The following is a 22,889-nucleotide window of genomic DNA, read 5'->3' as shown; positions in this document are numbered from 1 at the left end:
TAATCACTTTTAGGTGGAGGCCCCATAAAGGCTTAAAATGTAAACTGCAGAATTATTTTCAAATTATCACCAATGCGCAATTCTGCAGGGTTTTTGAACCCCCGGGAATATCCATGGTAAATTATTTAAAATCTCATTGTGGTATTAAAACATTTTAATGAAATGTAATCCTGGAAAATAAGGATTTACTATTGTCAAAGTCACTTAGTCATCTTTACCCAGTTCCTTCAGTGTTTATCCTCAGCTCTTTTTATTCCTTTCCATGTAGACACACACAGGAGAAAAGGAGAAGGTCTGCCCCTATTGTGGCCAGAAGTTTGCCAGCAGCGGGACCCTGCGGGTGCACATCCGGAGCCATACAGGTACGGAAGAGGATTGGGAATGAAAATACCTTAAGAGAGCGTTTGTGCTCAACCAGGGAATGCTGGGATCTGCTAGGAAAATCCAGGATGAAGAATTAGCCTTCCTTAAGGAGCTGTGAAAGACAGTTCCCTACTCTATAAGAGGTTTGGGTAACTGTGTTCTCCTAAATTAAGTAAAACACCTGAGGTGTTTTTTGCCCCAGTGGTTGTTTGTGTTATAGGTGTGATTTATGTTACAGAGGAGTCTATCAGATGAAGCAGAATAATAGTTTTACTTTCTGCAGAACTCCCCGTACTACAGTCGCTTCTGTAACTGTTATGGAATATTACCTGTGTACATTTACAGTCTTTGGAATGGGACTTGAATGCTGTAGGATCTCATTGGGTGGGAGTGCGATGTACCTGTAGTATCTGTTAGGCTGTGGAGTGCTTCCTAAGGGTCTCCTTCTGTTCTTCCTGTCCCATTTCTCCAATGGAAGAGGATGTGCCTTTGTACAGGGTAAACAACTAAGAGTTCTTGAAAGAATCTTGCCTGGGTTTTATCTATCATCTGAATAAGCACTTGAAAAAGACCTGAAGTAATACTCTTAATTTTGATACCTAGGTGTCTGTACAATAGTCAGAAATTTTGTGACTAGACTGGATTTTTATGGTTTACAGTGTAATCCACTATATAGCTGAAGCTTCCTACTCAAGGGCCATAGTGTTTGACTTTTAACTATTGTCTTCCCACTTTGCATTGTATGTAGCATAATAACTGTGCTATAAATGAAGAAATGTTAGTTTAATATGCCAGAGAATCTGTATTGTGGCTACTACATATAAGTGAAGGAAGGACAGGAGTGGAACACAACTTATTAGTGATCAAATTAGTATTTGTTGTCTTACAATAGCCACATAAATACATTTGAATGACCACATAACCAAGAAAAGAAGAAGCATTGTCCATGATGTCTGTGTACTGCTACTCAGGCCTTCTTGCATAAAGGTTATTTAAAGTAACGCATTTGGCACAAGGTCCAGTTCTGATACAACAGGAGAGGTAAACAATGGGAAAAGTATAGAGGAGCGACAGAGAGCCATGTTCGGGACCTTGTACTTAAAGTACTTGTGGCTCGCATACCATGTATGGATGACACAGTAGAAGGAAGTCATTGTCGAAGAGGGAAGAGAGAACTCTGAAGTCTGAGTCAGCCCTGGCAGTATAGTGGGGTAGTCTCTGATGTCCTGGGGCATCCCTCTCTCATGTGTGAGCGGCTGAGTGGATTTGGGGTGGGATAAGGGTAACAGTTAAGTCAACAGCCTTCTTCTCTGTATAAGCAATCCTTGGTCACCGTCTTTGTGCCATACTGAATATACAACCTACTGTGTGCTTAGTGGATTTCGTGTGCTCATGTTTGTGCTCATGCCTGTAATTTGTTTATGGGAGAGGACAAGTAGGGAAGCTCCAATAAGAGACTTTATTTTGAGGTCCAAGAGTTTTCTTTGATAAAAACATTAAATATGTCATGTTTTGTTGTTTCCTTGAATTATGTTTTATATTACATATAATCTAAAAATGCCCTAAAATCCAAGTCAAGTTTTACATGATTTGGTTAGTTATGGCATGTCTGAATCTGCACCAAGAGTTGGTAATTAAGGGGGCTTCTGATCCAGGACATGGCTATCTGAATGCTGACCGCAGTGCTGAGGGGGAGTGAGCTAACCTGTGTATTTCGGGAAGTAGGCAGGTAGACACGACAGATAGATGCTGAGGCACAGAGAACCTCGACAGGACATCCTGATGGGGAGGGTGTTTGTACAAGTAATTGTGTAACTCTTCATTTTTATATAGTTGTTTACTCAGAACCAGACTTGTCTGTTTAAAATCAGACTCAAATCACTTTCTCATCTTACAGTCTCTCTTTGGGTTATTTTGATGTCAAATCTGTTCAGTGGTAACTTTGTGGCAGTGCAGCTGGAGCTGTGCTGGAGTGCTGGGTGTCAGACACTGGCGGTGGCCACAGAGACCAGGTTTTGATGACTGACGACTCGGCTTTCAGAACAGTGCTGGCATGATTTTTTTTTTTTCTTGTGTGGACAAGTGGTGTTTGCTTTTCTTTTATTTTCTTTGTCCTTTCTCCTAAATAATACACATCCATGAACTTGCCTAAGCTACATCTTGGCTCAGTGTTCATCTAGGATTGTATAATTATTTTGCTGTCCTGACAAGTAGAGCTGTTATCATTGTGAATTCTGTTTTCTCTCCCTTTATTTTCCCTGTAAAAGTCACATGATTGTTTTCAGCCCTCTCCTGATGCTAGGTGTCGCAGTTTATGGAGTGCCCTACGTAAAGGGTCGTGGCATATTCTTTAGGAAATATTCATTGTACATGATTTAGGGAGCATGCAGGGAAGTAGCAAGGACCATGAGTGAAGGTGATACCCAAGCATTGAGGGTAGCAGATGCAGCCCCTGTGGATCAGAGGTCAGGGATGTAAACCCATGGCCGTGTCGTCTTGTGACCTTCTTATGAACCATTTGGGACCCCAGGGAGCTAATGTGGGTTATGGCTATAGCTATTTACTGTTATGTTAGCACTTAAAAGGTCTTACCATGTTAGAATTAAAAAAAAAAAAAAAAAAAAAACAATTTTTGTTTTATCAAAATAACAATTTGCTCTTTATATGTTAATATTATAATACAAAATAACAGCGTTTTTTTCCAAACCAGAAGTCCTTTAATGAAACTAGAGACATTGTTTTACCTTCGGGTTTAAGAGAAGACAGCTAGATTCTCATATCTGTTTGTTCATTCACTCTTGTAGTGCATAGTTTAGGTTGCAGAGTTTCAAAGAAATTTGGCCTCACATAGAAATTTGGCAATAAAAGCAGGAAATGATCTTAAGTCTTTGACAATTAATTTTTCATGTTATTTGTTACTACATTGAAAATTCAAAGGTGGTAGTTTTTTAAAGATTTGTTATGGAACATAAAATGATCTCAGTGAACTGTTGCTGTTTTTTTACATTCAAATGAAGTGGTCTGTTGCACTTTGAATGATCTTTTACCTTGACAATTCTGTAACACGATGCACTTGTAGTTTAGAATATATCCTGTCACTGAATTGAGACCTTCGGCATTTGTTAAGATCATCACTGATCTCACTAGACAGTCTGAGTACTTAGACGCCCTCAAGTGTATGAGAGCAGACACAACTTTTCCAAAGTTCCAAATTTTGCTTACCTATTTTAATTTTTGTATTTTGTAACAAATACTATAATTTCTTTCATTATTTTTTCCTAAAATGATAAGCTTACTTCCTTTATATTCAAAAAATAGATATGCACTTCATACCCAATTTTTAATAACCATACATTGTCTCTCAGTTATTTTGCTTTACGTGAAAATGGTGTTCCATGAAAGAAGCTGTCAGCTCGCCTTCCAACTCCTTCACGCAAGTGCCCCTCTCTAGGTGACATTTTATCAGGAAGAATATTAAAAAGACAGTACTCAGGGGTTAGGATTTAATACAGTTATTAGCTTTTATTTTATCAGGAATATTTTCAAGTGCAACTGGCACTTAGTTGCACCGTGAGTGTGTGGATGTGGAAACTCCCAGTGTGAGATTGGAGGCCATGAGCCCACAGACACTAAGACAGCAGCTGTTCCACCCCTCCCCCATTACTTTTATCTCATTAGTGTAAATGTCAGCCTGGTGGAAAAGACAAATAACCTAATAGGATTGTTATGAAAGTGCTTTTCACCACATTGACGTTGTGAAAATTTTGGGGATCCCCAGAAGTAAATGGATCCCTGGCAAAAATGCTGTATGAGAGAGAGAGAGAGAGAGAGAGAGAGAGAGAGAGAGAGAGTATTGGGAAGGGGGAGGGGGCTCTTAAGAGGCAGGGGAAAAAGTGCTGACTCATGAAAATAAGGACCCAAGTGACAAAGGACCATTCTATGTAACTAGGACTGTTTCTTTTACTTGATTACTCAGACTGGTATTACTTCCAACTTTTGCTTTGTTTCTCCTGGTAACAACCTCTTAAGCTTTTGCACTTGTTTCTGATAAAACATGTTAACATCTCCTGTTGTTGCCTTTGCTGAGATGTGGATTTCGAAAAGCCAGCTGATAAGTAGGAGATTTGCCAACACTGACACTACTATTGTTTAGGTACTGTTCGCTGTTGGGCTGGTACTGTTATATTCATAATTGTAAACAGAATATTAAGGCTTTTTAAATTTGGGCATATCTGTAGCTGTTTCAGAATTTAAAATTTGCCTGCAGATATCAAAAAACAGAACTTTGCAAAATATATCCTATCAGCAAGACATTTACGGATATTTGAAATCTTAGTAAGGGCTTAGAATACTATTTTAGTCACTCTCTGGTCACAATACCTGTCACTCACAATTGAAAGGAAGATAAATTTATTTTGGCTCTTGACTTTTGGAGGATTCGGTCAGTCGTCACCTGCCCCAAGGCAGGAAGGGCACGGTGGAGCTGTCTGGTGGAGGAAAACTGCAAGTCCTGGGTCCCGGGAAGTAGGAGCCGGGAGTGAGGTAGACTCTTCCGGTCACACCCGCAGTGACCTGCCTGTTTAGACCAGACCTCACTGCCCAACGGCACATTCACCTCAGTAAATAAGTCTGCTGATGAGTATGGCCCCTTGATCCAGTCACCGCCCGAAAGCCCTACCTCTGAACACGTGAGGATATTCTAGATCTACACCACAGAAGATCATCACAGTGAGATTAAATACTGTTCCCTACCGGGGCAGCTGCCCAGTTTAGGAGAAGCAGGTCTCACATTGTCTCCTACTCTTCCATCCACCATCTTGGGAATCAGCCCTGCATGTGGAGACAACTCTGGCTCTAGAGACAACTGACCTCAGTTCAAATCCTGGCCCTACCTCTTTAGGTAACATGCTTTTGAGCATGTTACTTAACCTCTTTGAGTCTCCTTTTTACCTCCTAGGTTCTTTGTGAAGAATAAATGAGCTCATTTCTGTAAGATCCCGAGTATTTCTTTATAACAAATGATTAATTAACTCATAGACACAATATCTAAAATTCTGCCACACACTGGGATTTGTTAATATGACTTTTCACAAGTTAAATGAATTGCATTCATTTACATTGGGTGGTAAATCTTTACTAGGTAAAATAATTTATTGTATTATCATTTTTGCCTTTTCTTCTTATATCTCTTTTCTACAGCAGTACTAAGATTTGCATATTCAAGATTGTTCCTTCCAGTTTAATCAGAATTTTAAACTGTTAAACATGTTGAAATTTATATAACAACATTCGTAAACATAACCTTAGTTGACTCTGATAAGAAATTAATTTACCCAGTGTAAAAGACTGAATGAGTTAGTGGGATCCAAAATGGACAATGGATATTGTGAAAGTGAAGGGAGAGGAAATGGCTAAAAAGGGAAGGAACCACTGAGACCTTAAATAAGATACATAGATAATTACACTGCTAATCTCTGTTAGCCCAACAAAAACGAATGGTTTGTGTTTTCATTGTTTGATCATTTTTTCACATGTGTCTGGTAATCTGAACAACTACTTTGAAAACAGCAATATGCAGCATATTAATAGTTGTTAACTCTCTATTATTCTGTTTAGAAATTCTGTAGCATTGTTTTTATCCTTTTTTCTTTTTAAAATAAAAATAAAAAAGAAGTTAACTTAGTCTAACATTTAGGCTACTTACAACTTTAGTGTGTTAACACTAGATAGTTGGATTTAGATGACTCAGTCCTAATTAAGTTCTCTTTTAAATAAATATGTAAAGGAAGAACACTCGGTTGAAAAATTTTTTTTGTTGTGTTTTGAATTCTGAACTATCTGTATCCCACTAGTTTGTTTCTCAAAATTAAGCCACAATGACCACCAACATACTCTTTCATAAATTTAGATTACCTTGTCACATCAAAGTCTGCCCTTGGTTTTTAAAATTATAATGCCTTTTTAAAAAAATTATAATGCCTTTGGTATTAGGTATCCTACATTTCTAAGCCCAAAAGATTATGAACAGTAGGATTTTTTTTTGATTAAAAGTAGTATCATTTTCAAAAGAAAATAGTGTTTTCAGAGGAAAGTTTATAACAGTAAAAATTTAGAAATGGAGCATTTATAACCAACATTGAGGCAACTAGTTTAATAGATTATTGTATACTCATAACTGGATTAGTCTTATATATAGTAAAAATAATTTTGTAGAGTATTTAATAAATAACATAAGTGATAAAGGATAAATTTCAAAAATGATGTATTTTTGTAAGAATGAAATGTGTGTATATTAAGGCCTTAAAGTTTATATACTAAATTATTAAGGTTATTTCTGTGTGTTCCAAATAGGAATAGTTTTAGTAATTTTATGATTTTCAATTTTTTCTATAATGATTTTCTAGTATACTAAACCTTTAAAATAAATTAACATTATATTATGATTATGCAAGTTACTTGGTACTGGAATATGCATGATAAAATTTTTAGGTATGGAATGTTTCTGTATTTTAACCTCAAATGGGCCAGGAAAAATAATCAAATGCAGAACTATATATTGAAAAACAACTTGAAAATGAGCAGGCAAATATGGATAAATGTTAACAGATTCTAAGCCTGAGTGAGGGTCTGCGGTGTTCATTGTCCTATCCTTCCCATATTACCTTGTGTTTACCAATGAGTGGGTTTTATATTCCAGTGACATCACCTGAGCGGACACAGATGCCACTTCCGTGCATCGAGAACCATTTCCAAGTGTCCAGCTTCCTCACGTCATCGTCTTGCCGTCTGCCTCAGATCTTAGCTCTTTCAATGGGAAGACTTCTCTTCCTTAAATACAAGCAGACTTCTGCTGTTATTTTTGTGTTTCTTAAACATTAACAAGTTCATTTACTCCTGAGTCATCTTTACAGGAGCAAAAATATAGAACTAGCAGTATTAAATTAGTTTTGCCAGATACCTCTTTTCATTTCCAAAAATTGATTATTAATTGGAAGTTGAACTTTTGACTACACTGAAATGTAATGAGGTTTTTATGGAGTTAATAGTCACTTAATATTTTCCCAGCATATTGGAGTCAATTTCATTTGATTTTTATAGCGTATTTAAACTTTCTATTGATAATTTGAAAGTCAATTCTCTTTTTCTATTACATCAAATAACACTCACTTTCACAGAGAGGAAAGAAACATGACCCCAGTTTATGTTTCTTCCTTACAATTTGCCAACTGGTATCACCCAGCATTTGCTATCTAGCCCAGTGACAGTGACAGGCTTGTGACAGATGCCACTGAAGGCAGTTTGCTTCATGGTAATTTTCTTAGGATTTTTTTTTTAATTGGCCCATGACTAATGGTTGCTCTACAAGACTGTGATAACTATTGAATCCCTATCTGTTAATGTTTATATATCTGCTTTCATTTTTTGTTTTTAATGTTTAACATTTGTAAAATCTTCAGTTCTTTCATACTGTATCAGTTTTATGTTTTCTCACCTAAATAACCACCCAGACACATTGCCATTTATCTTCTCCATGTCCTTCTTCTCTCTCTTTTATTCCTACTATTGTCGTTCCGGGGAGGTAGGGTGAAATTTGGCAAAACTTTGGTTTTCCACTAACTTTGAAAATGTTATTTTTCATAAAGCTGTATCTACCTACTACGGTCCATTCATTTTTTTATATAATATTCTTGACTTCTAGAATTGAGAGAAATATATGAGATAACCCTGTTAAAACCCTTTGAACTAATGCCTAACAAAATGTAATAATGGTTTGCCTAAAATCACACAACCACTTGTATGTGGTTATGTACAACTAAACCAAGACTTAGCCTTTTAGGTTTAACCTTTTCCAATATATCACATTGCTGCTATTCTTACTTTATTCTTTGATATGCACCCTAACTCTTACTGTTGCCTTTGAAGTTATAGAATTATATAAGTCCTTCCATAATGGTTTGATGATAGTTATCGCTGATATATCATGCTATTAAAGATAGAAAGTTCTGGGAAACCTGAGGGCCTGTACTTTGTTACTTATGATCTTATTGAATACTTACCTCGAAATATGCAGAAACTTTCCTAGCACACAGTGATCTAATAATTATTTGATATCTGGTTAATATCCAGAGTATGGATAGTATTCAGATTATAAATTCGAACACTTTTTTTAGTTTTTACTCTCCATGAGATTCAATAATTTTCTTTACGCTTTCCATACTGAGTTTTCTCAATTGAAACATAGGTATAATAACATTTTCAATGGCAAGAGTGCTGTTTTTAGGGACCAGGAAGGCATACTTAAAGCACTACTTCTGGTGCCTAGCGCAGGGTGAGCTGCACGTGCTGTACTGAGAACTGTTGCTGCTGGCGTGTAGGTGTGCCTAGCTTTTGTAATCTTGCCTGTAGCTAATCACAGGTCCTCAGACTCACTAGATACACTGTTTGACCCTCTGTTGCTGGTATCATCAGGCTTGTCTTTCTGTATCTCCAGCAGCAGATCGTAGATCATCTGTGGACTGCAGATGGGGCTTCCTGTCAAGCAGGGCTGGCCGCGAGTGAATGAAGGTGTGTGCAGAATGTGTTGCTGTCATCATCAGTGAAGGCGAGTGTTCAGGTCTGTGTCTGGCCAGCAGCTCTGTAATTTATCACCCGGTTTCTGCTGCTGGAACGACTGAGCTGGCACTCTGTGGGTCAGCTGAAATGGTAGAGCACGTTCTTTTCTCCTGTGGTTTTATAGCTTCTGGAGGTCAGTGAGAGCTGGGGTTCATTCAGCAAGGGAATCCACAGGCTGTGGCATGAATTCCATCAGTTGTTCATAAATTATGAAAGAAATACTAGGAACAGCTTTTGGGTTTTTAAAGCTTTGGGCCAGGAGGTTAATTACTTGCCTAGAGTTCCAACCAGCTTTCCATGTTAATAGATACCGGCTGTGTTGGCCCTTCTGTTTGGGCTGTGTTGCACACTATTATTTGAATGTAGTAATAAATCACTGTCTTTTGAAATATTTAATTTTTTTGTAAATACCTGTAATCATCTAGAAATAGAGGATTGGTGTATTACAATTTGATTACTCTTGGATTTTAGTTTTTCTTATCTAATACTTTTTCTAAAGAAATTCATTGTTTTTAGAATGATTGTTCAACATTATAAAAACAGTAGCTATAAATAATTGAAAGTAATTATAGGATAATGACATTAATAGTGGGACAAAAGTTATTTATACAAGCAAATAAAAATTTTAAAATGTAGTTCATATTTTTATAGGAATTAGTTGGCTTCCAAATGTTGAAAAGGGATTTATTCTGCCACATTTATTTCCGTGTTTCGTGGCTGACATTGGGCCAAGTCAAATGTCCCTTATCTGCAGATAATCTAAAAGTTCAAAGAATTGTTGTGTAGACTCTGCACAGAAATTAAAGATTTTTTTCAGCATCACACTTTAAGAGCTTCAGCTTTTCTCCAATACATGTTGATTGCCATTTTCATAATCATAGGTAAAGTGAGAAACTATATATTTTTTATTTATTTTCTCAAGCATTATCTTAACAAGTCAAATTATTTCAAATCCCCGATAAGGTCAATGGACCATACTGTTTCTTCCTCTTTTTTCTCTTATTGTTAGTCTTCATAGTGTAAAGTTCATATAATAATTTGATTCATGCATCATTTTGCTATTAATTAATGGTACCACTATGTATGTTTTCTATTTTCAAAAATATTGACATTTGAATTTTTAATGCAAAAATTATAATACTTATATCAGTTTTTCATGGGTTTGTATAAAGAGTACAAAAGGAAGACCGAAAAGAAGTGGTGTTTGTCTTAGTGTTATGAATAATCAGCAAATGAATTAATATAGTCACAGAGATTCAATTACATGGGTTACTTAATTAAACCACTATTTTACAATTTGCATTTTGATCATTTCTTCTTTTTTGATATAGCAGTATGATTCTGAAAATGTAGAAATGACCTAACAATAATATTTAGCTATCATTCAACAGTTTTACTTATTGGTAATTTTTTGATAGTATTAACAGTGTATCTCTATTAACTTTGAATCACTTTTTAGGGGAGTGTTTGGGGTGGAACCCAGGACCTTCTACATGCTAAGCATACACACTATAACTGAGCTACATCTCCTGCCTCGTTATTTTCATTTAGTATACCCAAACTGGAGATTTTATTTCCTCTAACAAGTGCTTTCTCTTTGTGTTTCTCTTATACTTCCCCAAACACTAAATTCCTCTGTTGTTTTTCTGCAGCTTTCCATTATGCTTAGGGCTATGGAAGATTTTATAGCTTCTCTACTTTTAGGAGAAAAGAGATTTTCTGACTTCTTTACTTCTCAGAGTTACTGCTCAAGATAACTCCTGAAGCACTCTTGCTGGAAGTATTTATGGAACGTCTTCTGTGTGCCAACACTCAAAAGTTTAACTGCTAGCCATGCCATAACCACTATTCACAAAGTATGCTCATTAATACTGGGACAAATTCTGGTAGAAATTCCTGCAAACCGAAAACTGTTGGATAAATGTTTCCCACCAGTGTCGGACTCTCTTAGCAATAAAGCCAAATCAGTAATTGAAGACATTCCTCCCTTAACAAAAATGGCCCTTTACCATTGTGGGAAAATTCATGAGATATTCTGTGTCTTGGTGAAAACTTAAAACTGGGGCAGTATCTGGATTGCCCAACTCTTTCTGCTGTTCGCAGCCTCATTGGTTTCCAGCAGCAGTCGCCTTCGTGACCTCCTGAAGGAGTCTTGCTCCCTTTAGACAAATCACAAGTACTGAGGACCATTTGTGTATCCGATTGGGCAGTGCCTGAGGATCCCGAAAAGGGAATCGTCTACTTCCTCTTCCTACCTAATTGCACTTTTAAGTTATTCATTAACGTTTGCCCTTTCTTGCTTCCCATTTTCTTCATCGGTAAAATTCAGTTTTTGTTTTGTCTTTTGTTTTGCAGTCTAGCTCTGTCTGTTGAGTTCGGGAAGTTAATAAGGCCATGGCCCTCTTTTTACTTCGTTCTTTCCAGTGAAACTCACATCATTTGGTTAAAAGCAGAAGGCACTCTGCAGCTGTGAGAGTCTTTAAAAAAATAATGCATTCTTTTTAAAAACGTTTTTATTTTAAAAAGCAAAGCAGAAAAAAGAACGGAAATAATGCAGAATTTCCAAAAAATAGAAAGAAATTGACACTAGTTAATATATTGCATATTGCTATCTTAGAAATAGTTGTTCAGGTTCAAGGTCTATGTAGGTATACACACATAACTGTATGTATGTGTATTTGTGCAAGATAGACAACTTTACTACTAATTATCTCTTACTTCATCAGAAAGAACAGTTTTTTCTATCATTGTTTGATTCTTTGATCATTTTTAGTGCCTAGATCTTGTAACCTGAATAATGCATTCTTTAAAGAAGGGATGCCTTAAAGAAAAGAATTGATCTGGTTTGATTCAGGTGGTGAAGTTTAAGAAACAAAGTTCCTGTTAATTGGTTTTATTACTCACTGCCTTACAATTTAAGCTCTGAAAGCTTTTAAAAGTAGAGTGTCTTTGGAAATATCCAAGCAGTAAATGTCAAGTTTAGGATTTTGTTGTCTTTCTTTCAAAGATGGTGTCCTCAGGTTTAACTTTTTTGGGTCAAGTGAGATTCCTCTAGGTTTGATTGATGGGAGAGTTCTTCAACTAAGAAGATGGGGTTCAGCAAGGTCAGTGGGTTTTCATGGCTCTTTTTGGTTACAGGAAAAAATGCATTTCAATTCACAGAAAGGTGCCAAGAATGAACTTGAGCTGCTCCCATTTGTCAGTGTAGCATTTCACTTCTCTCTGTGGTGTACTTCTAATTTATTAGTCGCTCTGTATGTTACAGGTTTGAAGGGTAGAATCAGGAAAGTGATTGGGTGGTGCTTTCTCGATTGTACTTTTTGCTAAATTTTTATTGAGAATGATTCAGTCTGCTGTTTTATAAGTTTCTTAGTTCACAAAAACATAGTAACCCAGTCCTCTGATATTTGTGGAAAATAAATGTAAAGTTCTTCTAAAAAACTCCCATGTAATACATATATTTTAAAGTTCAACCATGTGGAACCATCTCAGAATATTTTTTACTGGGTACATACACTTCTAAGGTATATTTTGTACTTGAAGTATCTCCATGTTAAAAACTGATTTTTGTTAGAAAACAAAATAAAAAGTAAAACTTTGGCTCCAAAATCTTTAAACATTATTTCAACTAGCGTTTGGATTCATGAAAAATAAATATTTTATTTTATTTTAAATTTTATTTTTCTGTGTTTACATTTTTCATCTTTTCGAAGATTTATGAAAGTTCTTTGAAATCCACGTTTGTAAAACTATACTAAATGACAGAGTAAAAGTTAAAATTATTAAATGCTTTACAAAAATGTTATAATTTCTTTAAAAATCTCTTAAATTTATGTATATGCACTACATAATGTTAAGTTTTTAAAAATATGGAACACAATGGAGTACTACTTGGACATAAAAAAGATAAACTTAGGTCATTTGTAGAAAAATGGGTGAATCTTGAGATCATAATGTTAATTGAAATAAATCAGACACAAAAAGCTTAAATATTACATGGTTTCTATTATATGAGAAACCTAGAGTATAATGAAAGAGCAAAGTGAAAGGTAGATAATCAGAAGTAGGGAATAGGTTGTTCTCAACTGGAAAAAGGATCAAGAAATGAAGGGAGTTAGGAGGGAGAGAAAGGAAAAGCAATGAAAGGAATTAAAATGTTTTCTGTATGTGTACCAACTTTATACAAATAAACATTATGTACTGCAAACGTATAGTAATAAAATTAAATATGGAGCACAGAGCACAGTGAATATATACATTTAAAAATTATGGTGTAATTTAGACTGCAATTCATTATCATAACCATTTTTTTAACTTTTTAAGCTTCAGGTTTGACCATTCTTATTATTTCTAAATGTACTCATTCAGTGTATTTAGTGGCATAGGCAAAAGTTTATTGCTTCTGTTACAGTGGTTGAATACACTTTTTAAATTTAAATCCATGGTCTAATTTAAGAATATTAAAATTGAAGTAGCTTGAAAGATTTTCTATATAATTTCATGTTGTATAAACACAAATCTTTAGAAAAATATTTGAGTCATAATGTTAAATGTTGAGGCAGTTATATAATAATAAAAGATATTCCGTGATTTCCTGGCTTTCGGATCCTGTTGTAATTAAGATACATGCTATTCTAAACTCTTCACAATTTTTTGTCAAGTTACTGTTTTAATGTTAGTATGTTGTAAATTCTTCGGTGAAGGTCTGAGTGTTAATGACTTTCATTAAAATTATATGGCCTAAAACAATATAATGTCAATGCATTATAATCCTAAAAAAAACATTAAGCTAAATTTCTTGTTTCCATTCTTTTTAGCCACATTTGCCACGTGTGGTTGCTTTCATTATGTATTTTCTTTGTCGAAGGCTCAAGATGACTTTTTGGGGTAACAGGCTGGACTGAGGGGACAGTGGTCCATGTGGCGTCCAGATGTTCCACTGCCACTAGCTGTCTTTGGAAGGCTCCTTACTGAGCACCCACACGATCAAATACTTTCAGGCTCCTTCCATTTCAGGTGTGCTAGCAGTAAGAATTTGGAGACATTTATTTCAAGACCAGTAAAATAAAGTACATCTAATTCAAAGATAAAGAGTTGTAAAAGACCCGTACTTGAATAACCCATCAAGGAGCTAGCTCCTTCATTCAGTTGTTTCGCTCTCCTAATGACTGGCCTAAAGTTTTTCATCTGCCTAATACCTGGCCCAGGAATCTTCTTAAATGTGTTTCTTTATTTTATATTTTTATTGTCATTTAATATATTTGCAGCTGCATTCTCAAAGCCCAGGACAGTAACTAGAAGATAATATGTGCTTTAAAAAACTATTAAATGAATGAACAGACTAAATTCATGGAGTTTCCAGTTTATGATACCTTTAAAATCAACCTTTTATAGTTACCATGATGTTTGTGTCTTGTTTCTCTTGATGTGTTCAAAGAAAGCATAGTGAATGGTAATTTTATTTGATGTCAGAACATAATTTAAAGAAACAAAAACCTGTAAATAAGACGTTATTATTTTATTTATTGAAATATATTTGCTGTCATGTCCACTTTGATGTTGTTCATGCTGCTATGCTCATTAAATTAGATCATGTTAGTTCCGTGGCATTTGACATTGGCCAATATTATGTTTCCCTTCCAAATGTTGAAGGTGATATACATAACTATCTGCAGATACAGCTTAATAGTATATCAATATTTGCATTCACTTTGGGCTTAACTTTAAGATGCAACACATTTTCCTAACTGTCCCTTTCTTTTTTCTGATTAATATTGATTACTAAAGATTACCTGAACATCTCAGCGAGAAAAATCTGGCTATCATCTGTTACTGTAGAAGCAGAATTTTGTCATTAAATTTAAAAAGCTAACCCAGTTTACACAAAGTGATAGCGGTATTATTAATTTATGTGATAGCATAGGGTAAAGTACAAGTTCAATTTCTGATTCCACCATTAGATAGCCATGTTAGATTCAGTAAACTACTAATCCTTTCTGTGCTACACTTTCCTCATTTCTAAACGGGGGCTGTAAATCCCTAGGTCACAGTGTTGTTCCAAAAATTAAAATTGCTTGTGCACATTCAGCCTTTGGAACTGTAGAACAGAGCCAATTAGTAGACTCTAATGTTTCTGCTGCTGTTAAGATTTATATGCAGATTGAATTAACTATTTTTTGTTTGCTAACTTAAAGATTAATTTTTGTGTTAGTAAGAATTTGAATGAAGATAGTTGGTATCTAAATTTACCTGAGAGAGGAAATATCTAGTAGTTATTTGGACTTGGGTCATTTTTCTCATTGAAAGTTATGCCTGTCAATGTTCAAAAGAGATCTATGCCATTGGACACAACTCAGATTGAACATCAGTTCTTGTTCAGAGCACAATCATTTTGCGTGTAGATAAAAATACTTTCTAGAATGATACCACTTAATAATTTGAAGTGTAGTGTGATAAGCATAACTTGATGAGAATCCAAAAATAGAAATTTTTGTTCAGTATGCAAATTAGGCAAATGAATTTAAGAATTATTAATATGCTGATAATCCAGGTATTTGTCTGTTTCAGACTGTGTGGGACAGCAGATAACCCTGTTCTGGGAGTTTAGAAACTGGAATTGACCTAAATGTGCTCTGACCTAGAAAAGTAAGATAACAGATTAATGTAGAAGATCCACTGTTCCATAAACTACTTTATTTTTCAAATAAATTATGAGCCACCTACCTGGTGCTGCCCTTTAAAATTGGAGTAATATTGTAGGATAATAGAATGAGTGTGGAGTTGAAATTACTCAAGTTTACCACATCTGTCAGCTCAGTGACTAAAGGATTTCAGGGTTAGAGTAGGTGTGAGGTGCATGTGCAGCCCTATCGAGGATCCACTTTCTATTCTGAGTGGTTTATTCAGGTTCTAGGACAGAAAGATGGGATCACAGGTAATAGTACAGTGCCCCCTACCTTTGTGAATAGGGACCTCCTTTACTGTAAGAAAATACCACCAACTGAGTGGTTCAAGCAACTCATATTTGTCATCTCACAGTTCTAGAGGTGCGAGGTCCCTTTGATGGTGGTAGGGAATGGTCTGCTCCAGGCCATTGTCCTGCCTTTGGTAGTTCCTAGGCTCAGAACACCACAAGTCCAGCCTTCCCATGTTGTTTATCTGTGTGTATCTCTGCCTTTGTTAAGCTGTGTCTTTACAAAGACCCTGGTCACATATGATTAGGATGGCCACACTACTACAGTAACATTTGTAGTGTCCTATTCTGTACATAAAGCTATCTTCTGAGGTGCTGGGGAGTTAGGACACCAACATATGGATGGGGGAAACATTCTGAACTCATAAACTGGTGATTATATTTTTATTGTCTTGGTTGTGACACTTATGAAAGTAAAAGATCATGATATAGTATTAGTCAGGATCTGCAGAGAAATATATACACCCTCGCAGACCCCAAAGGGTGTGTCAGTGACAGGGAAATTTACTGTGGGAACATAGGCTTATACAATTATGGAGGCTTCGAAGTCCCACAGTATGTTGCCTGCTGTGGGTTGTAATTCACTGACCCCAAATCCTGAGAATCTGAGAGCCAAGGTTGAAGATCTGAGGATGAGGCAGGGGGGACGTGAAAACAGGAGTCAACAGCAGAAATGAAAGTACAGTGTCCAAGGACAGGAAAAGACAGATGCCATCTCTCCATGCTTTTGTCTATCAGGGTTGTCAGTGGATTGGGATTCAATCTCTTATACAAATAGGACCCTCCAACCCCCGTAAAAAAAACAAAAACAAAAATCCCAGTGTTTTACCAGTTATCTGGGAATCTCTTAACTGTAATTTTAGGTAACACCTAAAATTAGCCAGCTGTTAAAACTTGTTGAAGTTTAACAGATACAACCTGAGTCTGCCTGAGGCACACCTGAATATATGATCACTGTACCTGTAAGGGAGGAAATCTTTAACCCATCTTTTAAAGTTTTCTTGAGGTTAAATAACTTTCCCAGAATTACAGCTAGAAACAGGATGAGCAGTATTCAAATTCAGGACAGTCACATTAAAAAAAATAATAATAAAACGAAAGCCTCATAAGAAGGTAGCCTATTCATGTTTGTAGAATAAGTTCCTATGTATTAACCCTGAGTAAAAGAAGAAGTGAATTTTCTATGCTCCCTTCTCTAATTTTCTTTTTCATATTCTTTGTATTTCTTTTGTGCTTATGTAATTTTAGCTATAGAGAAATAAAATAATAATACATTTTATTAAGTTTATTTAACATACAGATCTATATACTATGAGTGTTTTATTTTTATTTGTTTTTCTGTTTGTTTTTGGAAGGTAAGACAACTCATAAAACTATGTGATTAAAAGAAAACACCTGAAAATCTTACTTTAGGTTTGCTGGACAAATATTTTAAATAATTTTATGTGCGTATAAAACACTTTTATCATGATTTATCTGTAATCTATATCTGATTTGTTGATTGAATTGCTCATAGGTAATTGACCAAATTGTTACTAGATAAGAAAGGAATATGTTAGCATTCTTTATTATCTGTCAGTAAAATAACTTTACTGAAAAATCTAACGATTTACTTTTTAGCCTGGGAAGAAAATAAAAAATCATCGGGATGCTGGGGTTACCATGACTGGTAGTGGCATTCTGCTGTACTGTGTTTCCTTCAGGTCCCTTCTCTCCTTGTGCCTGTGGTTAAATGCTTAGGAACTCAGTAGGTGACAGTTTTTGTTACACTCCTACTGTTACAGATGTTGGTGCTGTGACTGCTTTCAGTTTTGTCATCATCTTTGCATTGGTCAGCTTTCTCATTGCTGAGACAAAATGCCTGCCTGACACTTGCATTGTAAAGGAGGAAAGGTTTATTTCAGCTCATGATTTTGGAGCTCTCTGTCCGTGTTTAGCTGACTCAAAGGCAGAAAGATTACAGCAGAAAGACATGGTGGAACAAAGATGCTCACCACTCAGTGAGAAGTGGAGAAAAACAAGGAAGAGGCCCCCAGAGGTCACCCCCAGTGGCCCCTCCTCCAAGGGCACATTTAAACGTGAGCTCATCAGTGGTGAGTCACTGATGACTACAGCATCCATGATCCAACCACCTTCCAAAAGCCCTATCTGACCACAGAGGACTTTGGGGGGACATTTTAGATCTAAGCATAACAACCTTGAAGAGAAAAGCATTCTGGAAATACCAGAGGAGTGAGGAAGTAATGTGTCAGGAAAGCATTTGGATGTCTACCAGGTTTCTTCTTTCTCTGAGTACATTTTATTGTGTCTGCACAAAGTATGCACGGTGTTATGGCACACATACAGGTAGTAAAAGGGTTACTGTAGCAGAGCACATTAACATATCCATGATGGCATGTAGCTACCCATGTTTGTGGCAATAACAGCTAAACTCTTACTTAGTGTGAGTCCCAGCTGCAATACAATTTTATTACCAGCTTTCTTCTTTGATAATAGGATGAATGGGAATGAACTAACCAGGACAGAATATACAGAGTAAATAAGATAGGACAATATGATCATGCATTCAGAGTAATCCATGCTGAATTTGAACTGTTCCTGCAGTATCCAAATGAGGGAGACATGTGAGTGGTTGGAAACGGGAGGCCCACCAGAGGTCTGGAAGGAAGGCATGCATATGATGTCCTCTTAGGGTCAAAAATTAAATTAGTTTTCTAGATGTTAACAGCCCTCAGACTACTGACTGTGAAAAGCCACACTTGCCCACTTCCCCCAGCCACAGCATCTTTGGGTACAGAATTTGAGATTGATTTTCTCTCACTTAAGTTGGCATATTAAGAGACTCATTATTATTTTGTGCAATCATTGGTTGGTTGGTTGAAGTTTCTTTCCATTTTGGGTGCTTGTCACCCTTCTTTACCTGGCAAGGATCCACAGTGGATCCACTGCTGGATCCACAGGCCAGGGCCCTTTGCTGCTGGTTGACTGTGAGCCCCAGGATATAGCTGCTGTCTCATGATGCAGTGCATGTGCAGAGTGGGGGGCAAGGCTGGCCTTCCCTAGCAAGTGGCTGCTGAGTTAAGCAGTAGGGAGCTCACCATTGTCGCAGTATGTCAGGGACCTCTCTGGGACCGTGATGGGGACGTCAGGTTGGACCCAGCAGAGTGGGTCCCAGAGAGCGGAGGAATTTTGCACATTTCAGTCTGAGGCCTGGCTCTGAGCACAAAGACAGATAGTAGGTTTATGTCCGGTAAAGTTATGTATTTTTCCTTCTGTGAAGCCAAGGCCTAGCATCCTGTCATGTTTTTATATTGTTAAATGAAAGAATATATACATTAGTGATTTTGAGCTACTGTTCATTCTGAATAATTAACTTCTGATAAAATAATATCTTCAGATTCCTTTTGGAGGTTACATTTTATCACATTTTTGTCATTCTGTGGTAGGATTTTTAAAAACATGATGCCCCTGTGTGGGCTTGCTTGTCTTAAAAGTATCTTAACTGTTGTTTAAATTATTACACCTATAAGAAAGATACTCAGCTTTATCAGAAAGTATGGGTCAATTATGTGTTTTAAAAAATAACTGATGGTTGTTTATAACAGTTTTATGAAATTATTTTGAAACTATTTAAACAAAGTTATTGATGAATCAGTTAAATAAAGAACTGTACTAATAGGGGCTGGGGATTTAGCTCAGCGGCATACGCACCTGCCTTAGAAGCAGGCGGTCCTGAGTTTGATCCTCAGTACCGATTTAAAAAAAAAAAAAAAAAGAACCCTACTAATGAGTAGTACATTAACGTTTAATTGGTTAATGCAACCTATTTTTAACAGAATCTTAAAATTAGGAACTTTAATTGGGCTCAGATATTAGAGGGAATATACAGCAAACCTAGTATAGGCAATTGATTGCTAAGTGGTGGAGGTACTCTGGGCCGCATCCCCTCCAAGAACAGAAGGTCATGGTCTCTGTTTCCCTCCCGTGCCCATGTTGTGTCTGCCCACCTGTGCTGGAGATCTCAGGGAGGGAGGGCAGGTGTAGGGCTGGGGTCTGAGTCCAGGCACAGTGATGGCACAGGGCCAGCTCCGCTGACTGACGCTTTTCTGACATGGAGATTTCTTTTATTCACAGGTGAGCGTCCCTATCAGTGTCCTTACTGTGAAAAAGGATTCAGTAAAAACGATGGACTCAAGATGCACATTCGTACACACACCAGGGTAAGATTTTGTTTTGCCTCATTGACATTGCTCCTAAAACCTGTACTTACTTTTAAAGAAATATATTTGATGTGGGAAGTGGTGTATTGGAAATTATGTGTTTATGGTGGTCATTTGAAGATAAAATTTTAGAAGCAAAATAAATGTAAAATCATTCCAACAGTATCTAGATTCTTTGAATTGCAAATTAAATTTCAGGAGTTACAGATGACAAACTACCAGATAAATGTATTTTAACATTTTATCATAGAAAATATAAAGGTTTGTCTTGTAGAATATTCACCAGTAATAGGAATGTTCCTAGATAGAGACAAATCTGTCAACGTTTAGCCACTAAATACTATTTATAATCAAGTATCTTTGCAGGTGAGGTGTTGCAAATAATTTAAATTAGAGGGAGAGCTGGAAACACAGAAGCATCGCTCAGTGCACTTCAGGTGCATGCCGAGTGCGGTGCTGTATCCTTGTTCCGAAGCTGCCCTTTGTTCTGTGCTGTCAGTACCTCTCAGTGGACTGCTGTCATTCTGATGTATGCACGGCTTCTCCAGACTCCAGCATCTGCCTCAGATGCTGAAGAAACAGTGCATGCAGCTCATCCTCTGTCCAGAGCTCCCTGTAGCTCCCTGTCGGGGTTTAGTGCATAATTAGCGCATAATTAGATACTCTGTATGAACTTCCTACGTGGAACTTTTATGTTGTTTTAAAAACCTACCCATGAGTTTCCTCTTTGCTTTTTTCTTTGCTTTCTCTTTCACACATTTCCCCTTTTGTTTTGGCTTTCTGAGTGTAATTATGAGCTATGCATACATGATACATTTTTCCACATTTTAAGACATGAGCTTGATCCCCTGAAGAGCAGTTCTAACTTAGGCTTCTCTTGGATTTCACTTTTTACTTTAGCTATAAAATAAAAACTTTACAGAAAACACATAATAATAATATCCTTCTCGGTATAATAATATTTTAGCCTTCAACTTCAGCTCTGGAGCACTCAAAAGAGATCCTCTGGGTCCTATTAAGAAAGTACTTTTGTTCTGGTGGATGTGAAGAGAGGAAGCGATTCCACAGCGGGTTTCTCCCTCTGCCCTAGGACAGCATATTCATATTATGTGATTACTAGAAATTGGAGCACTTACTAAATATAAAAGTACGTCGTAAACTATAAACAAACAAACATTACTGCTTTTAGTAATAGGACTTAAATGACAGTGTTAAAAATCTGTTTCACAATGAATTTTGTTAAAGGAGTTTAAGTTCATTTTAGGTTGGTTTAGGACATTCTTTTGTATGTTACTTTCACAAAAGTGTTAATGATGTGTTTATTTAAAAGATGCTATCATATGGCAAAGAGGCTTTGGTTCTTCTTGGTGGAAACTAGTGATGTTAATCAAAATGTTCCCATAGGCTGATTTACTTGACTGTTGAAGATACAACTATAGCATAGAAGAGGCTGTTCAAATAATTAAAGGAAAAAGTGTTTTGGTTTCCTCAAAGTTTTACTATTTCTAATTCAACTAGTACATTTTTAATATAGACTTATTAATGAGAATAATTCAAACAGTTAAGGTAAGTGTGGACAAACACAAGGACCACAAATTACGTAGCAGGTAAGACTTCTTTATAACAATTTCAAGGCTTTCACATTTATTAATTCATTTAATTTTCATAAAACTATGAAGAAGTTAGTATTATGATCCTCTTTTTTAAAAAGGAATTACTGAAGTACAAATAAGTAGCAGAGTCAGAGTGACCAAAGAGACAATCTCTTTACCTATTGCACTGGCTTTTTGCTTTTTATTAATTATTTCTCATTTCATAGGCTTTAATATGTTTCTCAGTATATTTCTAAATGAAGGCAATTATGACTCTGAGTTTCACAATCCACGTTCTTGGCTAGTGTTGTACAAGGATCCTGGCACTATGCTATGTATGTCCAAAGATTGAGCTACAAGTGGCACCTGTCCTCAAAAGAAAGCAATCCCAGCCTTTGGCCTGGGGAACCCCAGAGAACTCAGAGAGCAGAAGCCCTCAGGGTTTTAGAGAGAAGCTCAAACAATTAGTAGAGAACACTGTCAAAATGTAGGATGAATAAATGTCAATTTGGGTATTATAGCAAACTCTAATTTTCCATTTTTATACATTTATCACATTTTATCCTAGGCAGCTTTTTTTATTAGTATATATTTATAGTACATACTGTTTATATTCCTTTGGAAGAGCTGATGCATGTACATAATACATTTTTTGGCTTTTTGAGTCAGGGTCTCGCTATGTAGTTCAGGCTGGATTTGAACTCACTGTGTGGCCCAGGCTGGCCTTGAACTCATGGCAGTCCTCCTGCCTCAGCCTCTGTAGTGCAGGGATTACAGGTTTGCACCACCATGTCTGGCTGCATAACACATCTTACTCCCTTTTTCATTCATTTTGCTCCCCTCTTTACCCCTCTCTCCATCTCTTGATGCCCTCCCCATTTGACAAAGATATAGCTTCTTTCTTCCTATTGTCTTTTTTGTAGCTTTTGATTTATAATTTGGGTTCCTCATAAAGAGAATGCATGTGATATTTAAGCTTTTATATCTGATTTGCTTCTTTTAATTGTATGGTCTTAAGGAGCATCCATTTTCCTGAAAATTACTATTGAGTTTTTCTTTCTTCATGGCAGAGTTGTAATTCATTGTGTGCAAATGCTACATTTTCTTTATACATTCATCTGTTGATGG

General features: G+C 36.4%; 1 protein-coding gene across 4 annotated transcripts in view; it reads left to right on the top strand.

The window, feature by feature from the left end:
• The window catches only part of Prdm5 (PR/SET domain 5), a 173,294-nt gene that overhangs the window by 109,943 nt on the left and 40,462 nt on the right, over positions 1–22,889 (top strand). For all 4 annotated transcript variants that reach the window (XM_063260715.1, XM_063260717.1, XM_063260718.1 and 1 more), the window contains 2 exons: positions 269–362; positions 20,084–20,169. In XM_063260715.1, the coding sequence (XP_063116785.1) occupies positions 269–362; positions 20,084–20,169 (180 nt within the window). The remainder of the gene's footprint in view (positions 1–268; positions 363–20,083; positions 20,170–22,889) is intronic.

The sequence above is a fragment of the Cavia porcellus genome, unplaced genomic scaffold (genome assembly GCF_034190915.1).
Source record: "Cavia porcellus strain 051 isolate PalLab524CR breed Dunkin Hartley unplaced genomic scaffold, mCavPor4.1 scaffold_14, whole genome shotgun sequence".
Lineage (NCBI taxonomy): Eukaryota > Metazoa > Chordata > Mammalia > Rodentia > Caviidae > Cavia > Cavia porcellus.
This window is presented reverse-complemented; position numbering and strand designations above follow the sequence as displayed.